General features: G+C 40.6%; 2 protein-coding genes across 4 annotated transcripts; one reads left to right on the top strand and one right to left on the bottom strand.

Annotated features, from left to right (window-relative positions):
• Window positions 1-827: 827 nt before the first annotated feature.
• Window positions 828-10,656, top strand: rabep2 (rabaptin, RAB GTPase binding effector protein 2). Of its 2 annotated transcripts, none has more exons than XM_004071735.5 (12): window positions 828-1,148; window positions 2,812-2,967; window positions 5,237-5,313; window positions 5,393-5,761; window positions 5,870-5,965; window positions 6,037-6,135; window positions 7,786-7,899; window positions 8,257-8,335; window positions 8,438-8,449; window positions 8,694-8,848; window positions 9,184-9,300; window positions 9,606-10,656. In XM_004071735.5, the coding sequence occupies exons 1-12, from the start codon at window positions 1,124-1,126 to the stop codon at window positions 9,702-9,704; spliced, it is 1,398 nt and encodes a 465-aa protein (XP_004071783.1). In that variant the 5' UTR covers window positions 828-1,123; the 3' UTR covers window positions 9,705-10,656. The 2 variants fall into 2 exon arrangements, with proteins under 2 accessions (XP_004071783.1, XP_078807589.1); XM_078951463.1 differs by lacking the exon at window positions 828-1,148 and adding an exon at window positions 1,204-1,264.
• Window positions 10,305-23,892, bottom strand: atp2a1 (ATPase sarcoplasmic/endoplasmic reticulum Ca2+ transporting 1). 2 transcript variants are annotated; one of them, XR_013657733.1, is made up of 26 exons: window positions 23,753-23,892; window positions 23,520-23,656; window positions 23,060-23,077; window positions 22,631-22,713; window positions 20,909-21,013; window positions 20,101-20,239; window positions 18,991-19,071; window positions 18,826-18,911; window positions 18,323-18,478; window positions 18,061-18,202; window positions 17,111-17,277; window positions 16,947-17,035; window positions 16,776-16,878; window positions 16,545-16,676; window positions 15,283-15,408; window positions 14,928-15,146; window positions 14,727-14,838; window positions 14,422-14,645; window positions 14,109-14,329; window positions 13,832-14,034; window positions 13,656-13,741; window positions 13,432-13,565; window positions 11,801-11,918; window positions 11,534-11,651; window positions 10,496-10,589; window positions 10,305-10,454 (listed from the first exon to the last, which is right to left on the bottom strand). XR_013657733.1 is itself a non-coding variant. In XM_004071530.5 (25 exons), exons 2-25 carry the CDS (start codon window positions 23,635-23,637, stop codon window positions 10,579-10,581), a joined length of 2,991 nt encoding a protein of 996 aa, XP_004071578.1. In that variant the 5' UTR covers window positions 23,638-23,656; window positions 23,753-23,892; the 3' UTR covers window positions 10,305-10,578. The 2 variants fall into 2 exon arrangements, 1 of the variants encoding a protein (XP_004071578.1); XM_004071530.5 differs by having other exon boundaries at window positions 10,305-10,589.
• Window positions 23,893-24,248: the final 356 nt, after the last annotated feature.

Here is a 24,248-nt window from a genome sequence, read left to right as displayed (position 1 = left end):
AATATTCAATGGTGCAACTTTAAACGTTTTTTTTTTTTTAAATATGTTTATAAATGTTTCCTTTTACATGAGAAACATGCCGCAAAAACGTGTTCAAAGAACACCCAAACCACAATTTTCATCTTAGTTCTATATATATAAATTAACCCAAAGAAATATTTGAGCAGGTGTAAAGCTAAATGGGGTTTATCTCATGGAATTTTTTTTATTCTCTTTTGCTTATTTATTTCTGTTCTTTTTTTAGTTTTTGACCTTAAACACAGATTCTGAGGAAAGGTCTATATTTGTTTAGGTCAAATATAAGTTCGGAAAAAAGAAAAACGTTTTTATGCATTATTTTCTTTTTCTAATTGGACTAAAGGAAAGTGTTACCAGGTTAAATAGTTTTGATTTTGTGTCAAAGGGCTATAAGTTATTTTTATTGCCTAAAAAAGGAAGATTTCTTTTCCGTCCCTGATACAAAGGTAAAAAATAATTCTAGACCGAAAAAAATGTATTTGATTTGATAAGAACCAACATCTTAAGCATGAGTTGAGATTCCTTTTTATGCTCAGATTGTACATTAAATTTGTTAAAAAAAAAAAAAAGTATAACCAGCAGCAGAGGACATTGATTTACAGTTCACGTTTGCATAAAATGACATTTTTGAATCGAAGTGCCTGCAATTCTGAATTATATGACTGTTCTGGCCTCAAGACAGACTACAAAAAGAGTCTGATTGACGGAACTATGCAAATACAGAAAGGGGGATAACCAAGTCGTGGAATATGCATATTAGTTTGAACTAAAAATATAAGCATATTTTTAAAGTTGAAGTAAGAGTCAGTAAATCCAATGTGTTTGGATCGCACAGCGATCAGGACAGGCGTGGATGAATCAGTGGCTGAAGCATTCCAGTCTATGGGCTGAACTGGCCTCTGGCTCTGGCATTTGTGGACAGGAAGGACGTTGACGTGTTTTCCGGACGCTCAGACCGGGGAAAGTTGTTTCCTGAAGTTGTCACTATGCTGACAACGTCCACGCCAAACCTCTTTTGCGTGTAGAAAATGATCAGACGAGCGTTTTAAAACTCCTCCTCACTACACTTTGCTTTTCTTCTTCTTCTTAAGTCCCTAACGAGAGGATGAGCTCTAAAAGTGAAGACACGGGTAGGAACACTGCGAGTTTAAGTGTATTCTCTGACATTTTAAAATGAAATTATAATCAGACTTGTTGCCTATGTTTAGTGGAGTCTGTTGTTGTCCTGGTCAGCGGTCCTGGTCAGGTAAACCGGCCTGTCGTCTGACCAAAGACTTGAAGTCGGCTAGCTGCTAGCTAATGCTAACTGACAAGTGTTAGCTTAAAAGTGTAAACACTGCTTTTGAACTCTTATCTAATATAACCTAACAAACAAAAATGCTTATTATTTATTTTAAATGTGTTGCTTGCCTGTCTAATAAGTTCAAGCTCCACTTTGTACTTTTAAAGTGGAAGGAACCTGTTGCATAAATTACTATCATGGTCAGTACAGTTCGTTAGAGATTTTAGCTAATTTAATCTTTAGCTTAATAGCATTAAATGCCAACATCATTTTTGTACATTTACAAGAAAAATCGCAAACGTATGGTTTTGTTATTTTTTTTCAAATTAATAATTGTGGCATACATTCAAATGAACTAGCATGACATAACAATCAATGAAGCTATAACAAAGCATTTTTTAACGTAATCATTTTTAGCCAATCAAATAGGTAACTTAAAGATGCCAGATGGTTTTTTTAGGTGTTAATAGTTGAAACAAAGGCAGAGATAACTCTATGGTTTTTGCTTTCAGTTTTCCATATAGGAGGTCTATGTTTTTTCTAATGTTCCAGATGTTACAAATCTATAATAATTTTTGCTTTGCTACTCATTTTACCCCAAAAATGATGTTAAATAGAGAAACATCAATGATTTCAACCCGATTTTACTGTTGGAGGAATATTTACACATTTACATCTGTTAAATTACTTTTTTTTAATTAAAACAATTTTCTTTAGAATTTTTGCTCACACTTGGTCCTAAAAATCTAAAACTTTTTCTTGTACCCTAAGCCTCTTTTTTTTCTGCACTACACTTTCTTTCTAGAGTTAAATAGACTTTTTATTGTCAGAATGAAACACGTGTGATGGCTGCTAGAGTTTGTCTATAATCAACCTTAAAACTTAGTTTCTGGATTTGTTTAGGGTAATTGTCTGTTTTTGCATTTCTGCACGGTGTTTACCTGTGACTAATGTTTTCATGTCCACTGTATGTTTTGTCTGTATATTTTGTGTTTACATTTTGTCTGTATTGTACGCTTTTTTTATGACTACAGCTTTATGTAATGAGCTTTACAATCAATACTAAGCAGTTTTTGATTTGTGAAGAATTTAGGTCCCTTTTGGACAGAAGTTGACTTGTGTTTTGTAATGCTTTTCACTTCTTTGGGTTTCTGTTTATAATTCTGCCACCCCCAAACTGATGTTTAGTCCTTCATTTAGTTCCTTTAAAGGTACTTTCAGTTTCAAGGATTTTTCAAAATAAGTCTACCCACTATAACTGCATGTTTGTTTATCTCAAATTCAAAGAGATAAGTAACATTATATCTGAATTGAAAAAGAATTCTATTTTGTTAGTTGTTAACTTGCAAAGAGATTTTTGGTTTACTTTTTACTCAGTAAATGACAAAATTCTTCTAACTCAGGCTTCAAAATTTGTGTTCAGTTCCTTATGCATTCTTTAAAGAACAAATGTGAGCTTGATTAAGAGGGGGAATTGACATATGCCTGTGTTTGTCTTTCTTTCTTTGCAGAGGTGAGCCTGCAGGCCCAGCTTGCGGAGTGTCAGGCTCAAGTGGAGCACTGGCAGGGTGTGGCAACAATCTGCGAGCTGAGCAAACAGGAGGAACTGGCAGAGCTGCAGAAACAATGCGATCAAGAGATCCAGTCTCTGCAGGAGGCCCTAAGAGGTCAGTGTATTGTTCAAAACATGGCAAAAAGCTGCAAGTATTTGTATTTCTTTATATATTTTCTAAAATGTGCTCAAGCTCAGGAAAGACCTGCTGTTATGAAAATTGTCTTTTTGGTGTTTTGAACATGTTCTATGGCATTTTTTTGATGATGAAGGACATCCACTTTGTTGTTCACTGCTGTTTCCCTGCCTGTCTTAAAGAAGCGGCATGACCCAGTGCCCAGCCCTCTCAGCACCTGCACAAGTCACTGCTTCAGATTTGGACTGTTTTCTGTTGGTTTTGGTCACAGAAGGCTGAGACACTTGACTCATTTATGAATTTATGTACCTTCCCATTCCTAACCCATAGAGTTCTGTATGATGTCGGTCCACCTTTTGCAGCTACTACAACTCTTCTGGGAAGGCTGTCCACAAGGTTGAGGAGTGTGTTTATAGGAATTTCTTTTACCATTCTTCCAAAAGCGCATTAGTGAGGTCACACACACCACACACACACGAGAAGGCGGGGCTCTTAGTTTCTGCTCTAATTCATCCCAAAGGTGTTCTGTCTGGTTCAGTTCAGTTCAGTCAAGTTCATCCACACCAGACTCTGTCCTCCATGTCTTTATGAACCTTGCTTTCTGCACTGGTGCACAGTCATGTTGGAAGAGGAAGGGACCCACTCCAAACTGTTCCCACAAGGGTGGGAGCATGGACATTTTCAAAATGTTTTGGTATCCTGAAGCATGCAGAGTTCCTTTCATTGGAACTAAGGGGCCAAGTTTAAGTCCTAAAAAGCAACCCCACTCCATACTCACCTCCTCCACCAAATTACACACTCGGCACAATACAGTCAGAAATGTACCGTTCTCATGGCAACCTTCAAACCCAGACTCGTCCATCAGAATTGCCTGATGGAAAAGTGTGATTCATCACTTCAGAGAAGGCGTCTCCACGGCGTGCTTTACACCACTGCATCTGGCGCTTTGTGTTGCACTTTGTGATGTGGGGCTTGGGTGAAGCTGCTGAGCCGTGGAAACCCATTCCATGAAGCTCTCTGCATGCTGTACATGGGCTAATCTGAAGGTCAGTTTGGAGCTCTGTAGGGACTGACTGTGCAGAAAGTCGGTGACCTCTTTGCACTTTGAGCTTCAGCGTCTGCTGACCCCTCTGTCAGTTTACATGGTCTACTACTTGATGGCTGAGTTGTTGTTGTTCCAAAACTCTTCCATTTTGTTATGATTGATGAGAATTTCTGTTGGAAAAGGCCTCTAGCTGTGTTACGACCCCTGGTAGTTGTCTGCTTGTCTTGTGTGTGTGTGCGTATGTGTATGCATATGTGTTCTCAGCTCATGTAGAAGTCCAGCTCCTGCACAGCTGCTGACTCCGCCCCTCTGCAGCGCTGATTGAGGCTGCTACCTATGGCCTGGCTTGGAGGGAAGCTTAAAAGCTCCGAGGATCCCCTGCTCCAGTGGGAAATTCCTGAGTGGGAATTCGTTCTTCAGCCTGCCCCTGCTGTCCGCCTGGCCTTAGCTTGTGAAAGCTTCTGGTTTCCCCCTTAGCTTTGATTCTGGCTTTGTCTTTTTGTTACATTTACTCTTGTAGTCTTTTTGTTTGCATTTTGAGTAATTCGGTGTCTTGCTATAAAGCCTGAGAATTTAAGTTATCCTATTATTTGTTGCACCTTTGGTGTTGAGTTGATTATTTCTCTTTTAGTCCCCTATGAGTGTTATTTGTCACAGAATAAACGGCTGCGTGGCCAACTTTAACCCCGCCCGGTTATCATAATTTTCTTTATGTTACACATTTCTACCTCCTCTCTGAAGAGGGACGTAACAAGCTGTGATGTAGAAGCTTAGCTGGGCATTTTGATGCATCTGCTTGCAGACAACTAGATCCTTGTAAATGGTCGTTTTCCTTGTCCGAGCTGGCATCTGGCTCAAAAATGCACGGCTGAACAGCTCCAATATTGCTTGTCATTTTTATTGCACTGGTAATGTTGGGTGGAGGGGCTGTAAGCTAGCGGGAGGAAATGTAAACTGATGGATGATGGGAAGTGCGGCTGGCTTTCTCTGCACCAACAGTCCTGCCCACAACTCTGTGGTGAATATCTGACAAACTCCTGCTGCTCTGCAGAAACTATGTCCTAGAAAACAACACAGGTTTTTAACTAGGCAAAAAAGGACACAATCATACTTAAAAAGCTACTGGGAACCCTTTTAAAATCGATCAAAAGTGGAATGTGGGCTACATGGGTTTGTTTTTATTGTAGTGTTTTGTGTTTTCAGAAACAGCAGCACAGTATGAAGCCAGGATTGCTGTCTTGCAGTCACAGCCTTCAGACTGGAGGAGAGGACACAAAACGGTTTGTTTGCAACCGTTTCCCTAAGTTATTCAATGTAGTTTTTGCATATGCTGGACTTATTTGTCTCTGTCGCTGTTAGACCAACAACACAAGAGGACACACAGACCTGGATCCCTCAGCTAGTGACTCCCCAAAATCTGGCATTTATGGCATCGTGGAAGAAGCAGCTCCCTCAAGGGACAAGGACCAACGTCAGCCTTCAGAGCTAGAGGGCGTGGTGGAAAGAGAAGGGGGTCCCCTCACAACGGAGGGGTATTTCTCCAACTGTGACTCAGCTTCGTTGTCTTCCTTCTCCATGGACACACCCTCTTTGCCTAGAAAACTCCTCACTCAGGACGACACGGATTCTCTGGTGTCCACAGGAACACTGGTGCCCGAAGCCATTTACCTGCCGCCAGCTGGACATCGACTTGTCACGCACAGTGACTGGGATGTTCTTAATGCACAAGTAGGGATTAGAAACTGAGGTCTTGTTTATTTCTTATATGAAAGACGAGTCAAACCTTTAGCCTCCCAGTGCATTTTGTATTTAATAAGATTATTGTTTGTCGGGCAGCTGTCAGAGCTGCGTGGGGAGGTGAGTCGGCTGCAGTCAGAGAAAGAGGAGCTGGAAAGAGAACTGGAGACCCAAACCAACCAAACTCATAAACAGGTGTGTTTGTGTTCTCATACGATGCACAGAACATGTGAGCTGAAGAGCTGAAGCCCTGAATGCTCTTGCAGGTGTCATTGCTGCAGTCTCAGGTGCTGGCGTCAGAAGGCCTCCTCCAGGATCTGCAGAAGTCTTTCAGCCAATCACAGAATGCGGTGCAGAGCCGACTGGTGAGTGGGACACGATGTCAGAGCGAATGGAATTATCAGTATTGACCTGTTTAAAAAATGATGAATCTATGAAAAACTTGGTGTCTTAAAGTTCCGGCTGGGCACAAACCGCAATTATTAATTTCTCCTTTGTGATCAATTTTCAAACAGTTAAAACTTCTGTGAACTAAAGGGGACACCATCCATATGTTCCTACCAAATCAGAGTCCCTGATTGGTCAAAGTTCTACCTGGTTTAACTTTCAACACACAATCTTTGGACACGCATTTTGCCTGAAAACAGTAGTAGAAACTTGAGTAGCGACACATGAATGCGAGAGTTTTGAACGTTGAAGCTTGAAGCACACATAATGCGCGTTAACATAGACTTATAATATAAAGTGGTCACTTGAACGAGCGTCACCGAGGGCGGTGTGAACGTAGGTTTAAAGATATGGTAAGGACATTAGAGTAGAACCGCTGGTCTTCCAGAGAGGAAGCCTCCTGGACTCCACCCTGGGAAGGTGTTCTGGTGATGTTCCACTAGGCGGAGACCCCGGGGAAAACCCAAAACATGCTGGAGAGACCACATCTCTCTGCTGGCCTGGGAGTACCCACAGAGGAGCTGGAGGATCTGGGGAGAGAGAATTCTGGGGAAACTTTTCTTGGACTGCTGCCATAGCAACATGGAGGAGTGAAAGAAAATTGACGGATGGAGCTGACCCACATGGCACTCCTTCATCTTGTTTTTTTTTTTCATTCATTTTCATGTTTGGCCTCTACTTCACTGATCACACCAACTGTGCATTTTACTCATGGTCATGGACTCTGACCTGAACTTTAACAGCCATATCAAGTCAGTAACATCAGCGGCATTTTACCATCTGAAAAACATTGCCAAAATCAAAAACATAATGTCAAAGCCAGACCTGGAGATACTTATTCCTGCATTTGTCTCCAGTAGGTTAGACTACTGTAACGGCCTGCTCACCGGCCTCTCCAAACGAGCTGTAAAACAGCTTCAGTACATCCAGAATGCTGCTGCTCGAGTCCTGACCAGAACCAGGAAGTATGATCACATTAGTCCTGTGCTCAGGTCTTTGCACTGGCTCCCTGTACCTCAAAGAATAGACTTCAAAGCAGCTCTGCTTGTGTACAAGTCTCTCCATGGCCGAGCACCAAAGTACATCTCTGACATGTTAGTGCCATATGAACCATCTCGTACTCTGAGGACCTCAGGGGCCGGCCTCCTGTTTATTCCCAGAGTCAGAACTAAACAAGGGGAATCAGCGTTTCAATATTCTGCAGCTAAAATCTGGAACAGCCTCCCTGAAGGCGTAAGACAGGCCTCTTCTGTGTTCATGTTCAAATCTAGACTTAAAACATTTCTGTTTAGCCGTGTATATGACTGAAAGATCCTATCTGCACTTTTCTTTCCTTTCCTTCCTTTATTTTTAAATTTTAAATCAATTTTCAAATTTTTTTTTCTTTTTTCTTTTAAAGTAAATTTTACGTTGATTATTTCTATGATGTATTGTGATTTTAATGCATTTTTCTGTTTTGTGAAGCACCTTGAATTACTTTGTGTACGAATTGTGCTATACAAATAAACTTGCCTTGCCTTGCCTACTCATGTGAAGGAGATGTTGACATAGGCTTTTATTTAATATAGGCGGAGTTGTCTCTTTCTCAGCGGAAAATGTGCAGTGATCTGTCCAGACTGAAAGGAGAAGAAGTCGAGGAGAGTATTTCAGACACCAGTTTGTCGCTGTCAGCAACTCTGCATGTAAGGTTACTGCTTTACCTTCACATTTATAGAAGTTGCATCTCCTGCTCTTCCTCTTCCTCCCTTTAGAGGTGCCACAGTGACTCATTCGTCTCCGTCTAACCCTATCCTGTGACGCTCCATACATGAAACATGTATGAGGTTTACATGTTGTGGTAACTGGAATTGAAACCTGCTGGGAGCTCGTTTGAGTTCTGCTTTTGTTGAGGAGAAAACATTCAAATCTCATAAAAAGAAAATACAAAAAGTCACTTTTATGAGCAACTTTTAGATGTAAAATATTACAGAATAAATGTTTTGTTCTGCACTGCTTTGTTATGATTGTCTTATCTGCTCACGGTTGAACTCATCCATCAGGGGGCGCACTGTGAGGAGCGCCTTCGCATTGAAATAGTCAACCTGAGGGAGCAGCTGGACACTCGTTCAGAGGAGAATGGTCTGTTAATCATCCTTCCTGTCGCTCGTCCCAAAGCTAAAATTGTTTCTTAATTTGTCCTCTTGCTTCCTTCCTGCTCTGGCTTTGAACTGCTGTCATCAGAGGTTTTAGAGGGTAAGTGAGCCGCCCGAGCTTTTATTATTAGACTGCTAAGCCAATTAGTAAGTGCTGTGATTAGTGTGAGGTGACCTTTCATTCGGATTTATTTAACCCTCAACACTTCTGGGCTGTGTGACGAGAACAGGATTTTCTAGCTCTGTGAAAACTGACGGTCACACTTAAAGGACTCATCTGGAACTCTAATAATGTCTTTGCATTGGCTCAATTTAAAGTGCCATGTTTGGGATTGTGTGCACAGTGCAGCTGTCCACACTGAGGACAGAGGCAGAGAAGATCCAGGCTCGGAAGGACCAGCTGCAGGCTGAGCTGCTGGCCTGCCGCACTGAACTGGAAGGCCTGCGGGTGGCGCTCACACACGTACAGGGCACCAACAAAGCCTTGGGCACTGAAAAAGTAAATCCTGCTCTGAGAACTAAATGTCCCTTTTTAGCAACTGTAGGGTAAAGTCATTGAAGTCTAGTATTTTTATTGATCCCCTATTATATATATTTTTTGAAAGTATTTATGGTAAAGTCATGGTAAAGGTGGATTTGAAGAAGATGTTAAAGAGACTACTACCATATAGGTGTTTGAAGTGACAGCTTTGTTAAATTCAGTTTTTCAGACATGCAAAAGAACAAAGGGAATTCAGCCGGTGTTTGAGAAAGCCAGCATTATATTTCTCATTTATTCTCCAGATGATTCATCCAGATAAAGTCCTGTTTTTTCTTTTCTTTCTGGGCTGACAGGCAGCTTTGCACCAACAGTGTCTGGAGCTGCGCAGCCAAGTGATCAGCCTGCGCTCGCAGCTGGACACCAGCCAGGCTGTTCAGAGAGACTTTGTAGAACTCTCCCAGTCGCTGCAGGTATAGAATGGAACGACTGACTTAACCTGTTTTACAATACAAAAGTCATTGTTGGTTCCCCTCTGTGAACGGAAAAGGGGGAGGGATATCTCAAACAGTTAGTGATGGTTTTGATCAATACGTTCAAATTGTTTTTGATGTTTTTAGACGTATCAATTTAATTTAGTCAAATCTGTTTTGTTGAACAGTCAAAAGCAATTTCTGATTTTTACACCTGTCTGTTTCAGTTTATTTCAGTGACTGTTTTGGATTTCTCTTTCATTTGCTTTTCTGTCTTCACATTTATGACCTTCATCCTCCTCTAGGTCAAAGTGGAGTTGATACGGCAAGCGGAGAGTCTGGAACAAGTCAAAGAAATCTTGGAAGAGGGAGTCAGAGAAGCTGAGTCTGCTGATGCCTCTTGAGTTGTTGAATATGATATTTAAATCATACCGGATGGACCAAAACAAAAACCCCAGAAGAGAGGGTTGTTTTTTTTAAAACCACTGAAACAGAGACTTCGGTAGAGGAACCACTGGAATTTTCAGCAATGGTGCTGCTCCTGAGAATTTTTGTTTTCAAAAAACCTGAACAGTAAAAACCTGGATCCTGTTCACAAAGGACTGATTCACAAACCTTTCATGTGCCCCAACTGATCTGATCACCAGAGTTTCTTACACTATTTTGTCATTTTTAACAGAATTCTCCCTGTACTTTACTGACAAGACTTTAAGTGTCAACACTATTGCAAAAGACCTGTCAATTATAGGCAACTGCAAATCACTCAAAAACATCCAAAACACTCCACTTTTCTATAAAATACCTGCTTTTATATGAAAGTATCATGTTTTTGTATGAAGCTATGCCTTAACAGCCATCAGAATTTAATATATAAAAAGAGACTAAGTGGATTATTAATAAAAAAACACAAGTGATGCACTTTTGGGATATTATACAGTATTTTTTTTTTTTATCATTTTCAAACACCTGTTTTTATTTTCCTAAAAAGTATACGAGCTAGAATATATATTTTATACACCTCTTTATTCTTTAAGAATAAAATAAACAGAATAGCGTTCACATAACTTCATTATATATTATATTAAGTACATACACAGAAAAATGTTTTTCAGCTCTTTTTTTTTTTTTTTTTGGTGTGTATTTTCAAATCACTTTTGTATTCATTCCATTGATCATGTGACTTCTGGCGCCCTCTCGTTCACACGGAGCGCTTGTCTCTCTCTGTCCTCCGAGTCTCGCCGCCCTCCTCGCCTCAGATTCTTCAGGTCTCCATCGCCTTTAGACTTTCCCTGTATGAACAGAACCAAAAGCGGTAAATTGCAGGCTTAAAAATTAAATTTCACATTTATTTGAGTATTTTATTAGTTTGTTTTTTGGAACTGACTTGTGATTTCTTGGAGTTAATTGTGGAAAAGAGCACGTTTTCATTCACTAACTTGTTGGATATTCGTTTTCGATCATTGTGTCACAATATTCGCCACACAGTTGCTGCTCAAATGCTGTCCTTATTCTTGAGGGTGCATTAGGTCCAAAATATGCTTTCTAATGTTGTAGCAGTTCAGTTTTATTTAAAAGTAATAATTTAAAAAGTTAAGTAGGGTGTTAAAGGGATCCAAGCATGCAAAATGCACTAATGAGCTAGGCATTTAGCTATGATGATGTACAAAGAACTAAAAGGACTTTTGCTCACTTTTCAACCAAACGACGAGAATATTTTAGATGCATTAACACTTGTTTTACCTTTTCAACATGCATATTGCAGAGAAAACATTTAATGGAGTCAGGGGAATACCTTAAGTTGTTACAGAAATAATGAGGATGGGGAAACAGGTTTAAACTGTGTTGTCAAGGAAACGGCGAAGAAAAACAATCAAGGAGAGGAAATTAGATCAAGATAATCAGAGAAGACATTAGAATCAGGGCGGGGAACCTCCAACCTGTGACAGCTTAGAATAAGAGGTTAAAAGGAAAAGTAGTTGGCTTTTATTTTTGTAACAATCCATTAATCAAATGTACTTAATTTTAGATTAGAAAAATACAACGAAGGATTTATATTTAATGTGTTTTGGGATAAAAAAAAATACTTATATCAATTTCATTAAGATTGGTATTAGCTAAAAAGAAAAATGATTTTATTGGTTATACTTGAGTTTCATGTTTCATATAGTTTATAGTTGTAGCTAAAATGTTTTTGTGCAGAAGGAAAATAATAGCTCCAAGGGTCTGAACTCACCTTCCAGGTATGTACGAGCCACAAACTTGAGAAGCTCATCAATAAGAATGACTGGGAAGGAGAGTTTCAGCACCATCAGCCATTGCTCCAGATTCAAGTGAGTGAGCTTGAAGATCATCTGTGGATGAGAGCAGCAGTCTGTTGGAACTTTACACATAAAATGTAAAACAGCAACATCCATTCGTGTGGATTCTGCTTTCTACAAATCTTTACATGCAGGATGCGTGTCAGTGTAGCGGTGGTGTTTGGAGATGGGGTCAAACTCACGGGCAGAGGGTCCACGTAGATGATCATGAAGTGAAGAGACATGGAGAGGCTCATAGCACCCATCAGCCACAGGTTGCTCCAAGGGGGCATACGGACCAGGGACTGGTTCTCAGATAAACTGGAGGGAAAAAAAAGCGTCTTAATGCAGGCGCAAGATAAAAAGTTGAACCTTCTAAGCAGCAGATCTACTTAATTATTTTTTTTCCCTTTTAGGTTAGGCTGGGTTCTTAGAAAGTTCCTTCTGATGTCATAAGCATCAGATTTGATTTCACCATCTGGAAAGTTTTTAGTCTTGAAGATTATTCTGAACTTAGCCTTGGATTTGGCAAAAAACGTGTGGATTTCTTTTCCCCACCTTGAAATCCTATGAAACATGAGGTCACAGTGTATCTTTAGCATATTATTGCAATATATTTTTCAGTTTTATGTGCTTGATTGTATGGAGAAGACCACCAACTCTTTGTAACACCTTTTTAATCAGGTTTGTTGACATTTCTTTGTAAGGACCTTTCCCCTGACACTATATAGATGACACAGCAGCCTCTGCATAAAAAAACGTTCACAAAACAAAAACCTAACAGAACAGAACACACACACAAAAAAAATCCTTTTCAGAACTGAATTGATAAGGTTGCCATCCCGGCTTTCATGGGTCAAGTATCTCACCCTCAAGAGGTGGAGGCTTCATAAACACCCCATCAATTTCAGTTCTGTCGCAGAGACTGTAGAGGTTTTTAAGAAGAGGCTCAAGAACCACCTTTTTAATTTAGCTTTTAGTTGATTTTTAGTGGTAATTTATTCTATTAGTTTTAGTATAGGCTATTTTAGGTATTTATTTTCATTTTATGCATCTTATGCTCAATTTTATGTTTTTATATAAATCTTAACTCTCTAATTTTAGTATCTTATCCTTATTTTAGCCCCAGTGTTTCTTGTGGGGATCTTTTCCTCCAGGGCTTGCCGGCTTGGTCAGCGGTTGTTGCTGCAGTTCTTGCCCTTGCTGGGGCGGCTGGGGTCTAATTTTGCAGCTTCACGGCTGTGACGTGGACCCCAGTGTTGTCCCAGTCTGGGTGGGCGCTGTGGCGGTGCTCCCATGGCCAAGCTGGCTCCTGGTATGAAAGGATTCCCAAATACTGTTTCCTCACAGCAGAGCCAATCCGTACTTGTTTGTTTGTTCTTATTTATTTATTTAAAGTTACATAGTCATTATTCTTTGTACGTGGGGGCCATGGGTCATATGTTTTAACGGAGGGGAGTGGGAAGGCTGAAGGGTGGGTTGGGTTTTTACTGTAATATTGTGTGTTTTCTGTTTTTAATGTTCGAGCGCTTCGGGCTGCACAAAATGCACGAGAAGCGCTATTTTATAAATAAAGTTTGATTTGATTTGATTTGATTCTGCGCAGTTTGGAACAGTCGTTGTTGGCAAAAGTATCATAAATCCATCTTTTTAACTGAGAGTAGATGCAAAAGTTAGCTGTTGTGAAGAGGAGGTTCTCAAAACTCCAAAAGGTCGTGATGGAAGTTTTCATGCTAAAGTCTTTTCAAAGGCGCAATGTTAACTAGAGCCATGATGATCTACCTCTGTGTACCTGCAGTCCTGTGTATATGATGGGCACGGAGTGCAGCCTCACCTGTTCAGAGCGTTGCACATCTCAATGGTGACCAACACAGACAGAGCCATGGTCATGGGTGGAGCTGACTCGAACACCTCACAGCGGATGCCGTCAAAGTCCTCGTTGTCCTCGCTGCACTGCATGAAATGGGACTGATAGGGAAGAGATTAAGAATGAAGACGCAACGTTTGTTTGTCTGCAAAGTGTTTGTGTAGGAGAAGTTTCTGAAGATCAAAACCAACCAGCTGGTAGAAAGTGACCATTGGACCTTCGTCACAGTACAGGAACCACCAAGCAGCTGCTGCAACAGTCGCTGAACCGACATAACCTGCAAAGGTTATGTATATTGGTGGATTTAAGTAACAACAAACCCAACACGGGTCAATAAAGGTGTAAATTTATTTGGGCAAGACCGTACCACCAATGGCCAGATATCTGAAGAAAAGCCAGCCAGAAATGAGGGGCTCTTTTGGGGAGCGGGGGGCTTTCCCCATGATGTCCAGGTCAGGAGGGTTGAACCCCAGTGCTGTGGCAGGCAGACCATCAGTCACAAGGTTGACCCAGAGAAGCTGAACGGGGATCAGAGCCTCAGGTAGACCCAGAGCAGCAGTCAGAAAGATGCTGAGGAGCAAAGACATATATTGACGAGTTCCAGCAGAAACAGTCGACTTCAGTGAGGTGGGAGTAATACTCACCAGACAACCTCGCCGACATTGGAGGAGATGAGGTAGCGGATGAACTGCTTCATGTTGTTGTATATGGCTCTGCCCTCCTCAACAGCAGATACAATGGAAGAGAAGTTGTCGTCAGCCAGGACCATCTCGGAGGCAGACTTGGCAACGGCAGTGCCAGAGCCCATGGCGATGCCAATCTCCGCTTTCTTCAAGGCAGGGGCATCATTTACTCCGTCACCAGTCTTAGAGACAAAACAAAGGGAAACCTGAGAAATCTCTTCATTTGCTTTATTTATTTATTTTTACAAATCATTAGGTTTCTTTTTCTTCTCACCATGGCAGTAATCTCATCAAAGCCCTGCAGGAACTCAACAATCTTAGACTTGTGAGATGGCTCTACTCTGGCGAAGCAGCAAGCCTTCCTGACGGCATTCTTCTGCTCATAGAGAGACAGATCATCAAACTCACGACCAGTGAAAGCTTTCCCAGTGACATCCTCTTCTTCGGTGAAGATGCCAATGCGGCGGCAGATGGCCACAGCCGTCCCCTTGTTGTCACCTGGAGGAGAAGGGCAGACATGATCATTTTTTTAGATACAGTGACGGATAGAGCTGCGCTCTCTTAGTTTTTGATGCCGACCGGTGATCATGATGACGCGGATTCCAGCAGCTCTGCACAGCTCAATGGAGCTTGTGACCTCTTTACGAGGAGGATCCAGCATCCCAACACATCCCACAAAGGTCAAATCAGTCTATGGAAAAGCAAAAAGCAGAAATAAAACCTGTATTGTATAAAAAACCCAAAATGTTATAATAGATTATGACCTTTAGTTTTACTCGCCTCGTAATCTACAAAATGATTGGAGTCCTCCAGGTTCATCTCCTCCTTCCTCGGAGGGGTGTCTCGGGTGGCTAATGCCAGACAGCGGAGGGTGTCTCGCCCGGTACCCCATTCCTTGATGACGGACATGATATGGTCTTTGACGGGACTAGTCAGCGGGATACGGTTGGTTCCCACACGGACGTACGAACAGCGATCAATCACACCTTCAGGAGCTCCCTGAGGACACAGGCAGATGGTTTTAAGAGTTCCGAGTTGCACAGAGAACAACTCTTTATTGAAAAGTTCTATGTTACTTTTTGATTTTTTTATGCAAATCCCCTGCATTATGTAAATGTGCAATCAGCAAACTCACTTTCACAAACATCTTGCTCCCAACGGGAGCTTTGGCTGACTTGGCAGGTGTGCAGTAGACGGACATGGACTTCCTGTCTCTGGAAAACTCCAAAGTGAATTCCTTCTTCATCAGCTGCTTAATCACCTGTCCAGGTAGAGGGTTTAGAAAAACAAAAATTAGTGGGCAAAAATAAATTGCAGTTTATTAATGTATTTATTAATGTAGACAGAAATACACTATAACCCCCATAACAAGCAGTTATTCATTTTTGAATTTAAGACTAATTTACATTGAATTTTCTCTTTTTTTAATGGCTTACTTGACATTATTTATTGTTATTTGTCTTATGTGCAACATTCCCATTTAGTTTCTTTCTGCTTCAATTTTTTGAAATAGCTGAAAAGAAGAAAACATGCTTTATGAAGTTTATTGCTAAAGTTTTGTTTTACATTTTTTTGGTTTGTAGCTAGTAGCTCTTAGGTCTGTGTATTTCTTGTTAATCATTAACCTCTTAATCCTCAAGCTATTGTTCAATATGTTTATTATTTCCTTTTACTAGGGCCCCAGTTAAGCAGAATAGTAATATAACCCAAAATATGATTTCCATGCCAGGTCCTAAGAGGTTAAAGAGCATGACCTACTAGAAAACAGTAAACTCTTTATGTAAACTGTTGACTAGAAGATAGAAACCTTTTTGGAAAAATAATGTTTTAAATTATTTTATTGAATTTTTAAAATTATTTTTCATAATAACTGAGTAAATAATTTGCTACTTTTTCTATAAACCTAAATACATGTAGTTTATTTCAATTTCAGTCAGACAACTCATGCTTGAATGTAAACAGGTAAACGCATTTAATTACCTCAAATCAGTTTAAAGCAAATTAGCAAAAGCAAATTAAAATACAAAAATTTTAGAAAAGAATGTTTACTAATTGTTTATTTAAAGGAAAAACATGTGGACTAACTTGGTTTAGCTGTGAGCACTGAGTCACTGTGTGACAGCGGAGAGTAATGACTCACCAGACTCAATCAGTTTGAGGCTTGTTTAAACCAGAGCCAATGATTGTTCTAGTATAAAAATATTGTTTCTTCTAAAATGTTTTGTTTTATGAAATCTCTTTGTCAGCCTACAAGATGGTTCCTATTGTCCTACATGGTAAATTTTCTGTGCTTGGTCATTCTGGGCTAGTCTTTGCTTAGAAACCATTTTACAGACACTTGGTAATGTTTGTGACACATCTGACTCCCTATTTTTGCAGCTTCTTTTGTGGACTTACAGAGCAGCAGGTGTTGGCTCTCTCCACTTTAGACAGGCCGCGCACGTCAGTGTTGAAGACGTTCATTTTCTCCACCAAACAGCACAGAGCTGTCTCAGTGGCCTCACCAACCTTCTCATAAATACCCTTAGACTGCACCGCAGAGAGAGAAAAAAAAAGAGTTAAACAAATTCATTCTTGAACTTGTCTTGCAGGATCCAGCATGTTCAAACATCCTGGTGCCACACGGACCTCATTGTAGTCCAGTGATGAGTCGTTGCACAGGGCACAGATGGTTGCCAGCTCCACCAATCCGTCATATTGGCCGCACTTTACAAGCGAACTGTTCCGCGTGCTGATAAGGAAAGTTTCATTAAGTTCTGCTGTTCAGAGTGGATCACAAGTGTCATTTTTTCCACTTACACTTCTCCTTCGGGGGTGTACTTTGACCCTGAAATGTCAAACTGACCGAGGGCAACATTGTCCCCCTCCACTTTATCAATGATGAACATCTGCAAAGAGATGGACATACGTGTTAATCTGTCCTTTACTAGACGTATGATTGCACACATGTAAATAGACCCCACCTTGGTCACACACATCTGGTTGGTGGTGAGGGTTCCAGTCTTGTCAGAGCAAATGACAGAGGTGCACCCCAAAGTTTCCACAGAGGGCAGGCTTCTGACAATGGCATTCTTTTTGGCCATCCGACGCGTTCCCAGGGCCAGGCAGGTGGTGATGACAGCAGGCAACCCTGCCGTGGACGCAAGGAGAAATGTAAACATACTGATAAAAAAAGAAAGGTGGAACTTAAGAGAGAACATGGTTCTGATGTTTATTAACCAAGAGATGTTTTTTTTTCTATTGAAAGCTCTGTCTTACTTCAAAGTAGGTCAGGCATCTTTGTGTCACCTTTTGAAAAGATCTCTTTTAGTAGGGACAAAGATCTGGACTGGACCTATTCCAGTTTTTTTTGTTCATTAGATACAAAATAATCACAGATTGTACAAATTTTTGCAAAAGAAATCAAATAGATTCTGCAAAAAAATATGAATTTATTATTAGATAAATGAATGAGTGACATTTTATTTGATGTTTTACTGTAAAAAGAGGATAAAATTAAGAGTCTGTTTATCCCAAAAGTAAGTCACTCAGTGAAAATCGGGTTTTCTGGCCTTAATTTCCAGCTTGTATCCCTCTAGAAGTTGGTTTGTGAGGGAAAATGTAAAGCTTTCACAAATTCTATAAATTAGGAAATTCCCGGTCAGACCAAATAAATAAAACTCTTATAAAGCACTTACGTTTGTTGAAATAAAATTTCTTTTTACTATCTTGAAGAATCTAAGAATCTAGCCATGTTCTTTGGTGAGAAACAATAGTGTTTGCTCAATTTTACTCATCTAGTTTTAATTTTGCAGCATATATAACCCCTTTAAGTGAGGAAAATAATTATTACTGCCTTCGCATCATTTAGATGAGTGGCACAACACGCACTTGACTTCTGTAATGATAACCTGAGAACATCCCTGGGGTTTACCTTCAGGGATGGCAGCCACGGCTAAAGCCACAGCAATCTTGAAATAGTAGATTGCTCCACGCATCCAGGAACCCCCATGGACTGGGTCATTGAAGTGGCCGATGTTGATTATCCACACAGCCACACAAATGAGGGAGATGACCTGCAGAGGAGGCAGCCAGGATCAAATGTCTCTTCCACGCTCGACTAAGGACCCATTTTGGAAGTCTGTTTTGTAGACATTTCACAACAAAGCGTCCTGGATGCAAGGAACGTAACTGACCTTAGAGAGTTGCTCTCCAAACTCATCAAGCTTTTGCTGCAGTGGAGTCTTCTCCTGCTCAGTCGCGGCCATCTGGTCACGAATCTTACCAATCTCGGTGGTTACTCCCGTTGCAACAGCAATGCCAGTGGCTTTACCTGCAGCAATGTTGGTCCCCTGACAGGTTTTAGATTAAAAATGGAATTTAGTGGAAATATAAGAAGTCAGGATATGGTTAAACAGATTATAGATAGATAGATAGATAGATAGATAGATAGATAGATAGATAGATAGATAGATAGATAGATAGATAGATAGATAGATAGATAGATAGATAGATAGATAGATAGATAGATAGATAGATAGATAGATAGATAGATAGATAGATAGATAGATAGATAGATAGATAGATAGATAGATAGATAGATGACTTTAATAATCCCACAATGGGGAAATTTCATTTATCAGTGGCAGCAAAAACGACATTCAGAAATGTCGTTTATGTAGGCAGGAGAGAAGCTCACAGAGAACAGCATGTTCTTCTTGTCCTGATTGACAGCTCGTGGGTCCGGGACAGCATCAGTGTGCTTGATGACACTGACAGACTCCCCTGTGAAGGGGAAGGTTGGATAGAATGAGAAAACAATGTCCTGGACATCCCAAACTCTAGATTTGTTCTGAACTCCTACCAGTGAGGATGGACTGATCCACACGCAGCGTTGTAGATTTGATGGAGATGATCCTGATGTCAGCTGGCACTTTGTCACCAACTTAAATCCAGAAAACACAAACGGTAAATAAAAAATAATTTATCTACACCTGCCTTTTGAGCCAGGAAGCTCCTTTTAGGTTGGCAAGACAGTTGCTAACAAAGCTTTATGACAATTTGAAAGCAGCTGTACAGTTGAATGGAGGGTTGATTGACTGGTTTTAGCACTTTGGATGGATGGTGCTGTTGTTGAAAGCTGATACCACAGTGAAAGTCGCAGGGAGAGGGAGACCTTGGGGAGATCATGCAATGAAAAGAACAGGTGGACAGCAAGAGAGAGTGGACATTAAGTGCGTTTATTCTCAGGCTTGCTTTTTCATCCCTGAAGCTTTTCCGCCCCCTTTTCTCTGGGACTGCCTTTAAAAGTTGGTGCAAATTTTCAGGCACATAACATGCACATGAGCGCATTTTAGAAGTTGAAGTAACAGGGTTTTTGGTACAACTTGAACTACTTGTATCGCGTCTTACAAAACAAAAAAAAAGGTGAATTATGCTCTCTTTATTTGAAATTCATTTTTGTTATTGCATTCATATTCTGCACATATGCAGATCAATGTTTAAAAAAGCTGCAAAAAAATACTTTAAAAAGTCCTTTTGGGAACCAGTACAGGTTTTATGCCATGTTTCATGTCATGGGGACTTTACATTAGGCAGCAAAATTAGTATTTGACTCATTTTTAAATTGGTTTGTGCAAAAGTCAGACATAAGGCTCTAGACTTATCACAGATATGCTGCGGGTTGATGTTCTAGGTTACTAATTTTCAATTTAAAATAAATTCTTCATTTCATTTTTTTAATTTAGTTATTTTCTCTTTTTTCTGACTGTTTTAAGAAGTTTATTCCTTACAACCTGAAATATTTTGCCTTTATAAAAAGAAAATGCAGATTAATATCATGTTTTTGCTCATTTGGGACAAACGTTTAACTTTGAACCCTTCAATGCCAGAATTCTTTGGGGAACAATGCACTTTTTCAGTGTAAATGCAGTACATGAAACAATAAGGGAATCTTAAAGCCGGTAGATTTTACCTGATACCTCTACCACATCCCCAGGAACGATCTCCCTGGCCTTGATTCTCTGCACACTCTTCCTGTCTGCCCGGTAAACCTTCCCCATTTCGGGCTCGTACTCCTTCAGGGCCTCAATGGCACTCTCTGCATTTCGCTCCTGTTGCGAGACAAGATGTTCCCTCATTTCAACGTCTCCATGAATCCGAATACAAAAACATTTGAGATATTTATATGTTTTATTTGATGTGTTCATATGTTTTTTTTATAAAACCCACATAGTAGTTAGACCTTTCTGACAGTGCTAGTTTGCAAGCCTCTTTCTCTTTTTATAATAAACATCTTGCTCTGCACTGACTAAAAAACATTGCTGAAAGGAGATTTCAGTCAATCAACCAGTTCAAACTGTGATTTCTTCCAAAGCCGCCCCTGTTTGCATCAAAGTACAAAACTTATTCTAGTTGCCCTTCCTCTCCCACTCTCCTTCATGTGTGAATCCTTGTGCATAGTTTCCAAATGACTGCTGCCGGGTCGATCTGAACCTTTCCTCAAATACACTTCAGGCTTGTGGTAACGTGATCATCCTTCTGTATTTTTTCACAGTGTGGACTATAATGAAGCACATGGCAGTTTAAACCTCCAAGGCAGCAAGGACACCATTCCATTCCCACTTCGCATTGGCTTCACATGAACTTTCAGGTCCTCGCCAAACCAAACCTTTGTCAAGGACATTGTGTATGATTGATACTTCATGAGCCTGTTTGGGAGTTGTGTAAAACAAAAGCATTCTGTTTCAACTTTGTGTCCTTGCAGCATCATGCTCGCTGACCTGCCACACGCCCACAATGGCGTTTGCGATGAGGATGAGCAGGATGACAAAGGGCTCGACGAAGGCAGTGACCGTTTCTTCGCCCTCCTCAAACCAGGCCAGCACCTGGGAGGTGCAGAGAGATGCAGCATGTTAGTGATCCATGAAGTCTAAGAATATTAAATCAGCACTAAGGTAAAAGTACATTTTATGGGGATGCGATTACAGATAATGACTCTGACTCTATTTTAGCTTTCGTTAAATAAAACTTCACAACTGCCCCTAAGCCCGAAGAGTCTTCTCTTTCCGTTTGTTGTGCAGCTGTTGCTCAGGTTGTCTGTATTATCTTTTACTGCTGACTAGCACAAACATAAAAATGGCGCAACATGCAGCTATTTATGATCCACCGGTGGATCAAATGACAATTGCTTTTGTGTCTTACGTCATTCCGTGTGCCTGAAGTACACGTGACTCTTGTTCAGTTGAACATGTGCTTTGCTTTATGAGACAGGGGTGCCTAAATCTTTGTTTCAGAACTTCTCTGTGTTGACATTGACACAGATTAGTTGCAGGCCAGCGGAGTGTAGGCCAAGCTAGAGGAGGAAAGGGTCAAGATATTATCTAGGATTCTCTCTGTTTTCCATTGCTTTTAATCTTCCATCTTTTTTCTGTTTTTTCTGAATACATTTCTAGTCTGTCTTCACACTGCTTCCCTTCTAAGAGCCAATCGATCTCTAGAATGAGCGTCAGAGCCTGTGATTGAACATTCCTGCGAGTATGAACAGATAAATCCACAGTATTTAACCCTTCTGGAAACCGACTCTCAATCTATTCCTCTTGTGTGTCATTGCAGCACACAATGCCATTGTGCAACCCAATCCCTAACTTGCCCCCCTCCCCACTCTACTCTGTGTCCCTCCTGCTGCACAGAGCCATCCCTCGTTCCTTCCATCCTTGACCTCTATCCAAGGGTACAGATTCTCATCCAGGCTTGGGACTTTCTTAAAATAACGATTGCGCACAGACACACTGTCACTCACTTCCTGTCTTTCTGAGTTTTTTTGCTTTGATCCCCCCTCCTCACAGCCGTCAGGCCTTCTAAGGCTACAGTGACAGGTGTCCAGGGAGGCTGAGGATTAAAACAATGACCTGCTCTGCTTCAAAAAGAAGAAAGGGATAGGAGCAATCCAGAAAAGGATTCTGAGTAAAAGGGGTTTAACAGTAATTTAACAACTCTAACTTTAATAGTTGCATTGATAAGCAGAGAAATGTGGCATCCCAGCTCTGGACAATCAGTTTAATGTTTTACTTCACTAGAGATAAAAGCAGAGGGGTTTTTTTAGAATAAAAGTGTCCTTTAAGTAGGAAAATCCTTTTAGATTTGATTTTTGGTTCTCAAAACCTTTGTCAAATTTTCTTTTTAGATAGATTAGAATTAATTTTAAAAACACTTTTGATGTAAAACCATTCAAAATCAGTCATTTTACTTGTTCAAACTCTTTGGTTTTTGAAATTCAATAAATATATGATATATATATATGATATGAAAGATAAATTAAAGGCAAATCTTTTTTTTGGAAGGGATAGCCTCAAAGCTGCCATTTAAAATCAGATTTTGACTATTTTGTTTTATAAAATATCCTTTCTTTTTACTCATAAAACATAGTTTCTGCACCAGGAAAGAGTCTACTAGAAACATGACTAACATCATGTGATGTTCAATGAAAATGTGTGGAAACTCACAAAGGAGATGCATGCAGCCAGCAGCAGGATTCTAACCAACAGATCCTCAAATTGCTCCACAACCAAGTCCCAGATACTTTTCCCTGATGAAAGACAAAGGCCAAAGAAAGAGCTTGTGTTTTGCTTTTGCAGAACAAAGTCCAAGGTCATCCATGCACAACTCACAAACTGATTCAATTTGCAACACCTGTGAGTGCAAAACTGATCATTTAAAAGCTGACGATTGTTCTTGTTTGTGGGTTATTAGTGGTATGGGTCACTTTTCTCTGTCTGACGAGACATGCTGTCATAGAGTGTGTTTTATTCAACAGGATGTTTGGGGGAGCAGGTGTTTCTGCGTAAAACAGATTTGGAGGATGCAATCTTTGAGACAAACCATGCATTTGCAACAGGGGCGACAGAAATACACCGACTTTATAGAGGCCTTACCTTCCTCTGCCGGCAACTCTGTTGGTGGAGACATAGGGACAGCATTAGGGTGTCGTAATAGGTGAGACATGATTTTTGCATCAAAAAGACAAAAGACCAACCGAAGCTGTAGATACATGCATGGGAGGATATCTGTAGAGATGATTGAGAGTTTTGACTAAAGTTTTCTCCTGACAGTTTCCATTTCCAGATCTTCAGATCTCTTAAATTTGGTAGATTTATTGCAAAAAGTGAAATCAAGACACCTCTGCTTCATAAAAATGTTTTTATCAGGCTCCATTTCCACTTTTCCGCCCTCCTCTGTGTTTGCCCCTCAAACCCAACCCTCCCTGTTAATCTGTCATCTATTATCCAATCTGAATCCAGTCATCAGATAACTTCACTCTGTGATTCACCAGTCATGGTATTGCTTTTAAAAAATATCTAATTATCCATCCATCCACCTCTTTCTCTCCCTCACCATTGAAGCCATATTTTTCCAGGTTCCTCTTCACCTGATCAGGTGACAGGCCAGTGTCTTCAGTGACGCCAAAGTGGGCCAGAACTTCGGCAGACTCTTTGCTGTGCGCATTCTCCATCCTCAGTAAAACGGAGAGGCTTCAAGAAAAAAAGGGGATTAAGAAAAAAATGAGCATATCAGTCTGAGCGACTGAGGCTGAAACTCAAACCAAACAGGGATGTGTGTTCACCCACCACTTTCTTCACGCGTGGGATTGGGATTAAAAACCGGCAAACCCCCCCTGCATTTACTCTCTCCTTCTCTGGGCTGTTGCTCCCCTCTCTGAGCCCTGGCTGACAGAAAGTGCAACCCTCCAAACTGCCCTGAAAAGTTTTATATAGCTGTAAAAGTCCCCTCATTGGTGCCCAACTGGACATGCAGTCACCTCCCATTGGTGGAGAACGTCACAGATAGGTGGGCAGGGATGGCCTGTGGTAAAGAATAGACAGGAAGGGAGATAAGGGGGTAAGAGAGGGCAACAACTGCAGAGGGGTCTACTGCCCTGCAAGCTGAAAAGAGATGGGCTGAGGAGTGCATGCATTCTAAGGGACAAAGAAGAACAGCTTTGATTTAGAGGTGACTGGCACATGTGAGCTTACATGTCTGCCAACTCATAAATGCTTCCCAAGATGTAAACATCAACAGCTTTTGAGGGATGGAAGGTGTAAACATCCCATTTCTTTATCAATT

This window comes from Oryzias latipes, chromosome 8 (assembly GCF_053564925.1).
Source record: "Oryzias latipes strain Hd-rR chromosome 8, Olatipes_Hd-rR_3.1".
Classification (NCBI taxonomy): Eukaryota; Metazoa; Chordata; class Actinopteri; order Beloniformes; family Adrianichthyidae; genus Oryzias; species Oryzias latipes.
This window is presented reverse-complemented; position numbering and strand designations above follow the sequence as displayed.